The 10,476-nt window shown below is 42.0% G+C and overlaps 1 protein-coding gene across 1 annotated transcript; it reads right to left on the minus strand.

Moving 5' to 3' along the window:
* Positions 1 to 508: 508 nt before the first annotated feature.
* On the minus strand, positions 509 to 7,186 carry KCNA4 (potassium voltage-gated channel subfamily A member 4). The gene is made up of 2 exons (XM_076343873.1): positions 6,519 to 7,186; positions 509 to 5,725 (listed from the first exon to the last, which is right to left on the minus strand). Exon 2 carries the CDS (start codon positions 4,944 to 4,946, stop codon positions 2,958 to 2,960), a length of 1,989 nt encoding a protein of 662 aa, XP_076199988.1. The 5' UTR covers positions 4,947 to 5,725; positions 6,519 to 7,186; the 3' UTR covers positions 509 to 2,957.
* Between the last annotated feature and the right edge of the window lie 3,290 nt (positions 7,187 to 10,476).

Raw genomic sequence — 10,476 nt, forward strand, 5'->3', positions numbered from 1 at the left:
TCTGTGATTCAGAATGGTCTGCCAAACTGATAGCACGATCTAACGTTAAGCTACAATAGTTTTTATTTATAATGACAGAGAACATAGGTTTATACATTGCAGGAGGCAGAGCAGGCTCCACTGTTACCTTAGGATATGGCTCCACGGTACTGCAGTACGTAGTGCTGGCACACCCAGAGTGCTGCTCTGCCAACTGCTACGAGGTCCTACAGTAAGACCTTTTCCCCCAGAGAGTAAGGTACTGCAATGATCACAGCATAATGTAGACATTGCCACGCTTGTTTTAAATTAAAAGGTTGTGTTCTGGCAGCAGAATAGCTGAACGACTTGCTGGAGAAGATGGGCAACTACTTAAGCAGTTACCTCATGCTGAGCTCCATGTCCACAGCGTGAACATATTCTAAGAGTTATTCAAAGTTTTCTTTCTTATTTCCATTAGCGATCTAAAATTCCACCTTTTATAAACCACCTTCCCTTTCAACCAGTCAATACTGCAAACACGTACTACTTATTTCCTCTAAGTTCTTTATTTACCTAGTTAGTATTTCTGTTACTCCTACATTCTTGCCATGATCCTTGTTATTATATGGTCTCTGGCATTACAGACTAGCAGAGCTAGATTACAAGAGAACCCTTATGCTTTTTACATCAACGACCAGCTGTTAAAGAAACACTTTCAGTTACGGATTTTTGCCGGATTTTACAGAATGCTCATCCTCCCTGCTGATATTGCCCATGTGGAAAAAAGTATTTACCACATTTAACCCATGTGAGCTACAACAAAATGCAATATTCAATTTTGGCAAATGCCTATGTATAAAATTACTGAGATGTTTCATTCAAAACCTAGTTGGAATTAATATCACCACACTAAAAAGGAGCTTTGTTTAATGCTTCACATCAAAAATATAGTGAAGCCTGCTCTATGATTTTAAATTAGGAATCAGACATTTACACACAAGTTTTGAACCAGGGCTCAGCACAACACAGTCTTTTGAGCGTGCCTCGGTTTTTATTAGTTCTTCTGCAATGCAAAAGAGGACAAGCAGAGAAACTTTTCGAAGAGGCGATTCACAGAAAATCCATGAAGGCAAAAATCAGCCGTTAAAGGAAAACCTATCTCTGTGGCTCTGTTTGGTACCACTGGATGGTGCATACAGCAAACAATGCTTATCTGATAGATTATGCATAATGTCGTGGGTGCCCAGTTTGGACTGCTTTTATTGGCGCTTTTCAGCTCCAGAACTGTAAGTCAGTCACTAACCAGTTCTCCCCCTGCAAAAATCCTCTACTCAGCTTTAAATTAATATTGCAAAACTACTGTAATTCAGTAGTGTTGGTAAGCCCCTTTTTCTCTCATAATGGCCTGTCCCAGCCCTTAAAGTGCATATGCCAATTTGGTTCAAGTTTTATAACCTGGAATGTTCCACAGTGCCTCTTCAAAAACAGTTCCAGTTTAATTGTGCCTTCCCTAGGTAATTATAAGTCTGAAAAAATGCCTGTTCTGAATCTATTATTTATGTTATATGCAGCAATATCTTATCTATTTCATTCTGGAGTCTGGAACGTACTGTAGGCCAGATAATCTTTACCTACCTTAATCTCCTAGGAAGGGCAGTGGAAGTTTTTGACACACAGTAAAATACAGCTGGCCGAAGAATCAGCAAAAAGAAATCATGGAATGTTTTCTCAAGGACTGCATGGGACCCAACATGTTCATTTTGAATCCCAGAATGCCTATTCTGAATCTTAAACGTTGCTTCAGATACACATGGGTGAAAGCTGTAATTAAGGGAAAATGCAGCACCAATAATAGCATGTTAAAAGTTAGCAATTCTCAATTGTCAGTACTGTAACAACTGAATATCTTATTACTTCTACCTCCTCCTCCCATACACTGAATTTCTTCAATACTGACAAAGTGCATGTACTAATCGTAGATTCTGAATGTTAAATTAACCAGGAAAAAGATATAAATTAGGTTGGTATTTCTTGAGGGCATCAGTAGAAAACACTGATTTCAAATAATTTTGATTATAAAATTTTACTTCACAATCCTTTTCCAGATCACAGATATTCATAATTAAAAAGAGTATGGAATTAATGTAATGTTAGCTGTTTCGCCATCAGCATCACATAAAGAAAAAAGAAACAATAAAATAGGATGCAGAATTCACTCTTCCAGTGATTGTCATTGAACTATTACATTAGTAAACATTCACAGTATGAAGTCTCTTTCAATATATCTCCAGCATATAAAGTAGTGCAAAAAAGCATTCCAGTCATTTTGCCTTTGCAGTCAGACCAGGTTAAATGATTCTCTTACTTCATTTCTTTCATTATTAGACAACAAATGCTGCAATGCCTCCAAAGAGAGTTATAAAAATAAGCAATTTCTGGAGGGTCAGCAGCCTTTTCAAAGTAAATTTCCAGTTAAAAACAAGCATTATAGATTTCAAGAAAAAAATTTAGATCTATCTTCTGTAGAATATCTTTTTACAATAAATTTACCATTTGAAAAACAATGACTATGGTATCCAATGACTTATGGTAGCTGCTATTAAAGCACTGATAAATAGACAAATGACTACCAAACTTCATTGCTTCTTACATAGTAAATACCTCTGAATGCCAACTTTTACCACAGAGCTGTTATTAGTGATGTCGACAGTTCATGCACCCACTTTAAAACTGACTTGGTTTGAATAAAGTTTTCAGCCTCATGTGCAAAACACTTGCATTCTAATAAAAATATAAAGTCTGAAATGATACCAGATCTAGCAATACCTTCCTCAAGTTATACCACTTACTTGATATGTAATACAAGTTTAGCAATGCTTTTTATTTGTATTTAACCATTAAATGGCATACTACTGTATGCTGTAGACTCTTGTTTGCATATTTCATTATTTTCACTGCACTCTTTAATGCATAAATATATTCGGGAACGTTCAAAATTACACATCAGTTTCCACAGAATTTGAATTCACACAGTTTTTCTTCTCTGACTCACTGCTATTCCCCGTGTCCTGACTTTTTTTCTCCTTTACACAAAGAGATTCTTTAACTCCTTCTTCCATCTCCAAATATTCTGATTTATCCTCTGTGGATGAAGATGATGAGCTTCTAAATTTCTTCAGTAAATTTGTTGGGAGGTAAGGGCAACTGACTGCATTTTGCATCAGCTGCGTTTGTTCTTCATTCTCAGTCTCTCTGTGGTAGAAATAGTTAAAATTGGAGACAATCACTGGCACTGGTAAAGCAATGGTTAACACTCCCGCAATGGCACACAGGGACCCAACTATCTTCCCACCCACAGTTATGGGTTTCATATCCCCATAACCAACTGTAGTCATGGTCACTACAGCCCACCAAAAGGCATCTGGGATGCTTTGAAAATGGGTGGCAGGTTCATCAGCTTCTGCGAAGTAAACAGCACTGGAAAACAAAATGACTCCGATAAAAAGAAAAAAGATGAGGAGGCCGAGTTCCCTCATGCTGGCCCTGAGTGTATGACCCAGGATCTGCAAACCCTTGGAGTGCCTGGAGAGCTTGAAGATGCGAAACACCCTGACCAGACGGATGATCCTCAGGATGGCAAAAGACATGGCCTGTTGACCATTACCGCCCTGCTCCTGCGCCAAGTCAGTGCCCAGAGTAATGAAGTAAGGCAAGATGGAGACAATGTCTATGATGTTCATGATGTTCTTGCAGAAGTGTGCTTTGCTTGGACATGCAAAGCAGCGGACTGTAAACTCAAAGGAGAACCAAATGATGCATACTGTCTCTACAATGAAAAAAGGGTCATTGAAGATGGTGTGCTCCCCAGCATCCAGGTGAAGGGACTCATTGGAAAGCCCCTTCCCTAAGCTCAGGGACATGATGAATTCTTTGTCATCTCTGAACTCTGGCAAAGTCTCCAGACAAAAGATGACGATGGAGATCAGGATGACCAAGACAGAGACAATGGCAATGCCTCTGGCTGGACTGGAGCTCTCTGGGTACTCAAACAGCAGCCAAACCTGCCTCTTAAACTCATTCTCCGGCAAAGCTTTGTCCTCTTCCTCTTTGACAAACCCTTCATCCTCCCTAAACTTGAGCATGGCCTCCTCCCCAAGTTGGTAGAATTTCACCTCCTCAGTGAAGATGTCAAAGGGTACATTCACTGGCCTCTTCAGCCGACCACCACTCTGGTAGTAGTACAGGATGGCATCAAAGCTGGGCCGGTTCCTATCAAAGAAGTATTCATTCCTGAGAGGGTCAAAGTATCTCCCTCGCTTCGCTGGATCACCCAACAATGTCTCCGGGAACTGAGCTAATGTCTTCAGTTGGGTCTCAAACCGCAGTCCTGACACGTTGATTACCACACGCTCACAACACTCGTACTCACTGTAGCGAACAGAGCTGTAACCCCCAAGGCCTCCACCATCATCAGGTGGCTGGTCCGAGTATGAAAACTCATCCTCCCCATAGTCATCATTGTAGTAGAGCTTTCCTTCTTCCTCATCGTCTTCATCCTCGTCTTCATCCTCCTCTTCCTCCTCACTCAAGTCCTTCAGTATTCTCTCTTCAGAACCACTGAGAGGCAGCAGCTCAGAACAGGGGAAGGAGGCCCCACACTCCCTACTTCCCAAGTGGTGGCTCCTCTTTTTCCCTTTCTTCCGCCTCTTACCACTCTGGCGGTGGGGCATGCTGCTGCGTGATGCATTCCCACCATGAGAGGAGGATGCACCTCGACTCTGTTCCTGATGGTAGTGGTGATATGGTCCACCTCCACCTGTTGCCCCGCCTTCTACTGCTGCTGTTGCTGCTGCTACGGCCGCAGCTGCTGCGGCTCTCGAGTGTGCCAGCCGCTCTCTCTCTCGGGCCCGAGCTTGGACCGCATATCCATAGGGCATGTGGCTGTTGCACCCAGAGCTATCTGCACTCACCATTGCAACCTCCATTTTGCAACTGCTTTTTTTTATCAATTAATGCAAAAGGGTTTTGTTTTATTTACAGTGTAACCTTAACTTTCACTAGAAAGTTCAAAGCCATTTGCATTTGGAGGACAGTCCCTTGGACACAGAGCAGGGCAACGTAGTTGTAACCCTGAATCTATGTTTTGGAAAACCACAGATCTGCATTTTCTTATTGTCCGGAACGTTTGACACAAACTACTGTTTTGCTGCTAAGAAAAGATGAAACTCTCAAATTGAACCAGGGAACAGCTGAGGCCTTGTTCTTTCATCCACCAAGCCCCTTTATTTTCATTTATCTCCTGTGGCTATCGCAGATCTGATCAGAATCATGACTACCTTGCAGGCTACAAAGACTGCGTTCATGAGGAAAAAAACATGCAAATCAAAGGGTACCTGCTCTCCACAGATGGTTTTAGTTTATCCTTGCAACCAAATGCAAATAGTCTCTTTCCTCATAATTTGTTCCTGGTAATGCTTTGGCCTAGCAATCTTATTATTTAATATCATTACTTGGGGAGTTGAAGTTAATTCCAGCCATCACTTTATTTACACAGTGAGGAGGTCTTTGCAAATCCTTTCTTCAGCCTGTCAACAATGTCTCAAACCTGGGAGCAGCACCCAGGGCGTCAGCAGCAGTGGTAAGAGGAGGAGGAGGAGGAGGAGGAGGAGATGAAGACTGAGAAACTGGCTCTGAGGTCCCCATAGGACATAAGGGAGTGGATGGGTCACCCTTTGGTTATGGTCATGCAGAAGAAGCACTTAACCTGAGGCACATGCACAAACACACAAAAATAAACAAAACAAAAAGGGAAAAGATTGGATTGTTTTCCTAAAAGGTCACACTGATCAAATGAAACTGTGTCATCTATTACCACGGTATTGAAATCTTCCCCTACCCACACTATTCACACTTCTACATTACACACACACCCACATCACATGCACAGAGATTTTGAACGACTCTGTGGGTAAGGATGTGGGTGGGTATGTCACATATATAGAGACAGAGATACAAAATCCCCACCCATATAAGCACTTGCATCCATACACAAACACATGCATGCTTCTGAAACACCAACACACAGAAATACTCATAAAAATACTGCGATACACAGGGCATTCAGATCTTTGAGTACATACGTAATAGGTACACCTACATATATCTATATGAAATATTAAGGAATAAATGTATCTACAGAAAGAGCTTTTGTTATATTTGTAGAAACACATAAGATGCAGGAATGTTACATTTTAATCTATAACCGATTTGTGTTTCAATCATAATGAACATCTCACTGAATTTAATTTGGAAACAGGCACGTACAATGCTCACTCAAGTGAAAATACTGTGGTATGTCAAGAAAACACAACTGCAGGTGCACTGAAGCAACATCTACATGCAAGCACGCGCACCCCCCTTTGAAACAGAAGCCTCATTTATAGCTATATCTATTAATACAGGATAGAAGGTGAATATGAACGGTTAAATGACGCTATTTTTAAAATCGTACCTATGTGTCATGCAGAAAAAGATCTTAAAAACGCTATTATACTTACTGTTCCTAGGCAGAGAAATAGCAATGCTGTTCTTGCTAGTGTAAGGATCTGGTGACAGCGGTCCTGAGGAGGGGGCTATGCCAACTGATCTACATTTGCAGGTGTGTACGGTCAGTCAGCACCACAGGTTGACGAGTTATTTCTCTCCCTTCTTTCCTGGAGAGTGAGCCAGTGAGGCAGCTTAAGCTGGGGGCACTCTGCACAGCCACAGACACTGCTTCTCGCCCAGGCATTTGCAAAGAGGCAACAAGCAAGAGTCTTGTTCCAAAAGGAAAAAAATGAAGGCAGTGTGTTTGTGTGTGTGTCTGAGACAGAATGAATGGATAGGCGCGATCACTACTCTTTCCAAGCCCAGCTTTTGCAGCAGATTTGTAAATCGACGTTAAATAATCCGTGCACCGAGCCCGTTCCCACTGATGGGAGGACGGGTGTCGCTTCTTGCAGTTTCTCCCCCAGACACGTCCAGACGGCAGCGGCTCAGCCGGCACCCGCCCGCATCATCCACTTGTTGTGCCGGTTTTTGGCAATGCTTACCAAAAAAAACCCCCCAAAAACCAAAAAACAAAACCCGCCAAGAGGAGAAGGCAGCTCTCTCCTGCGAGGTTTTTAGCGCCCGATCCTTTCAAAGCTGCAGCTAGCCAGCGCGGCAGCTGCGCGGCCGAGCCGCAGGGGTGCTCCCGGAGCGAGCCCTGTTGCTCCGCGGAGCCGCCGCCCGCCCTGCCTGCGCGCCGCCGGGAGACGCCGCCGCCGCCGGGGCCGCGGCCGCGGCCGCTTTACCGCGCCTTTCCCGGCTCGCCGTCGGCCCCTCGCGGCCGCCGCCCCGCACTGCGCCCCTCCGCCCCGGCACGGCTCCTTCCCCCCCGCCGCGCCCCCGGCTCTCTCTTTTTTTCGTATTAAGGTATTAATTATTGAAATGAATATTCCGATGCTGAATAATGCACAGGCTGGCTAACAAAACTTTGTGCTCAAAGCGATGCCACAAGCCCTGGCTTCTGTTCTTGTGGGGGTTCTTTTAAGGAAGAAAAATACATTGTTGAGGTGGCTCAGGGAATTTCAAAACTAAGTGCAGATCAAGTTTCCCAGAAAGAGGAAAAAGCTGCCCCCACCTCCACCCTGCCGCTTCGCTCGCCCCAAACCCTCCAACGGTACAAGCGAACCAGAAAACGATTCCCTCTGCTCCTGCCCGGCACACCCAGGCCAGCGCTCAGCCTGCCAGCTGCACGGGTCTTGCAAATGAAGCCAAATTAACTTTTACTCCTAATTCTATACCTGCACGGAGAAGTAGGTCTTAGTTCATGAATAGGGTACCGTTGTGTAGCTGGGAGATGAGACCTGAGTTTTAACACCTCTGCCAAAGATGTCAAATCCTTGCTCCCTCTGCCCGCTGTCTGGAACACAAGCAGTGTATAAACTGGCTATTCCTTCTGCGCCTAGAAAATCCAAACTGTGACCGATTCCACGCTCTGTAAGCAAGCACCGTGAAAATGCTGCTTGGCTATATTTGACATCACAGCTACAATTCTACCATCTCAATAAAAACTAAACGTAGGCAGTCCTACTTAACATGGAAAAAGAAAGATTTTGGTGCTTTAGACCCCTATAGATAGGATCATAGCAAGGACAAATCAAGAGTAGCACTCACTCCAGACACTTTGCCTCAAGATCTTTGCAACTGGAGGCAAATTCAACATGTGCAGCAAGTGGGTTAGGCATTTTTTTCATTGCCTAGGTCCACTCCTTCTCCATGGTCCAGAGAAACCGAGAGCCCGGTGAGTATTCCCCTTCAGATCCCTAGATCTGAACACAATCTGAGCACAACCCAGATTATCCATGTTACCTCTTTGCCTCTACTGCCTACATCAGTTAGTGCTCATACTCTTAATCCCATTCATTTCAGTAGGTGACATATGACTATATAAGGGAGGACAAAGGATCAACCAAATAAACATACTGAATACTAGGCATCAAATCAGTTCATAATGATCTTGCCAAAAGTACTGTGAAATGTATAAATGACAGCTATATCTAACCAATTTTTCAACAGTCACAATCCTTCAAGTTCCATAGTGACATGGAAGACATACAGAAATTCCTAACGTGATCCCAAATGCCATTAAAATACAAAGTGGTGTCATCACAGTAGCAGTCCAAAATTTTGATGCTCCTGGATGCAATTTAAAAGCATTCTACAAATTCACTTCCAATACCAAAACCCAGATTCTTCTGCAACTTGGCAAAAGAGCATACCAAAGACAGGGATCAAATCCCTATCATCGTTTAGTCACAAGGAGATGTATAGTGCCATAAAAATAGAAGAGATATCATAGGTATATTTTTTTAATTATTAGAAACACCTAGACTTATTCCTACTTCAGTAAAATTTAATTCTAGGGGCGTTTTCCAGAATTCAGTCACTTCATTCTCTAAGAAGTGTTGTGTTGCTTTTTATCAGCAGGACCTGAACACTTTTTTTTATTCCTTTGTGAGATGTTTCAAGGGCTTGGGACCAAAAAAAAATGCTTATCTAGCTTTTACCTTTCTTCCAGAGTTTCAGATGCATTTTCTTGTCATTGTCTTATGCGACTGTTAAACTGAAAAATTCAGTGGATATCTGAGTGTGAAGACAGACAAGTTGAAACAGACCAATCACTTTGGTATGCCTTTTTGATCATTATTATTCTTTTCTTTTTTAATAGCTAAAGCATATTCTTGAGCAAAGATAAATAAATTGTGATGTATGAGGGGATACACACATAACGCTGATAATGGGAGAAGCAGAATAGCTTTTTTGTACCTTTTTTAAATCCATTCTAATGTGATAGGGATCACATAACTACATGCAATTCAATCTAACTCAGAGGTCTTATTTGATCCAATTTTTAACTGCTTTAAAAGCAAAAAACAATCTTTAAGTATTTACAGATTAATACTGTGACTCATTTCATTCAGCTTTGTATTTTCATAGTATTCAAAGAGCAATTTTTATTTAAAAGATACTACATTCCCTCTAGCTCCTTCATATTCATAAGGGATACTATTATTGGTAGAACAAAGAGAGAGTATATACATGTCATTATCTTCCATAGTACTGTATTAAGAATAATATAGCATAGCAAAGGATCTGTAAGGTATGCTATCATATAGATTTGTTCTGTTTTACAGTGATGTAGAGGAGAAATGTCCATCATTATTGCTTACCTCTGTATACAGTGCCAGAAAAAATACACAACAATTTAATACATTTTCATGCCAAGGGAACATAAGATTTAAAAAGCCTAACTTATGTTGCTATGCCCAATATTAATTTATGCTATCCCCCAATTGCTGCAATTCACACTGGCGGAGTCTGGCCTCAGTCCAACACTAATCTTCCTGCTGTAATCAGAGTTCTGTGCAGCGACTAAGACTGCACTACAGCTCAGTACTTATTGCACTGCTAGACCACGAATTATTCTATTTCCCTTTTAGTCTTCTCCTTTTACTCTTCTGCTCCTTCCTATGCTTGCTTCACTACTATTTCTATTAGCCTCGCAAGGCAACTCAGCCCACTTCCCACAAGATCAGGAGCTCCTTTCAAAACAAGTAAAATGTTGTAGCAGCGGGCACTCAGGATAACCAAGTGAAAAGACTATGGTTACCATATCATTTCAGATGTGATGAAACATGGTTCAGAACATGTATTTCCTTTTTTGTTCCCCCCTGTTCATAGTTGATTACAGTGCTGGAGATCCTTAGGTACCAAAGTAGCAATGAATTCTTGCCTCCACAACTAGGTTTTCTCTCCCAGTGTTTATATCGCTTTGGGGAGTTCATATTTTATTCATATTTTACTAACCAGGCTCAGCAAGACACCCCTGTCAAAGAATCTGGCTTGAGTACTGTTCTTTTGAATATGACTGGCACTACTTAATGAGGTACTAAGCAGAATAACATACAGCCTATCCTCAGTTAGTTCTTA

Source organism: Aptenodytes patagonicus, chromosome 7 (assembly GCF_965638725.1).
Source record: "Aptenodytes patagonicus chromosome 7, bAptPat1.pri.cur, whole genome shotgun sequence".
Taxonomy (NCBI): domain Eukaryota; kingdom Metazoa; phylum Chordata; class Aves; order Sphenisciformes; family Spheniscidae; genus Aptenodytes; species Aptenodytes patagonicus.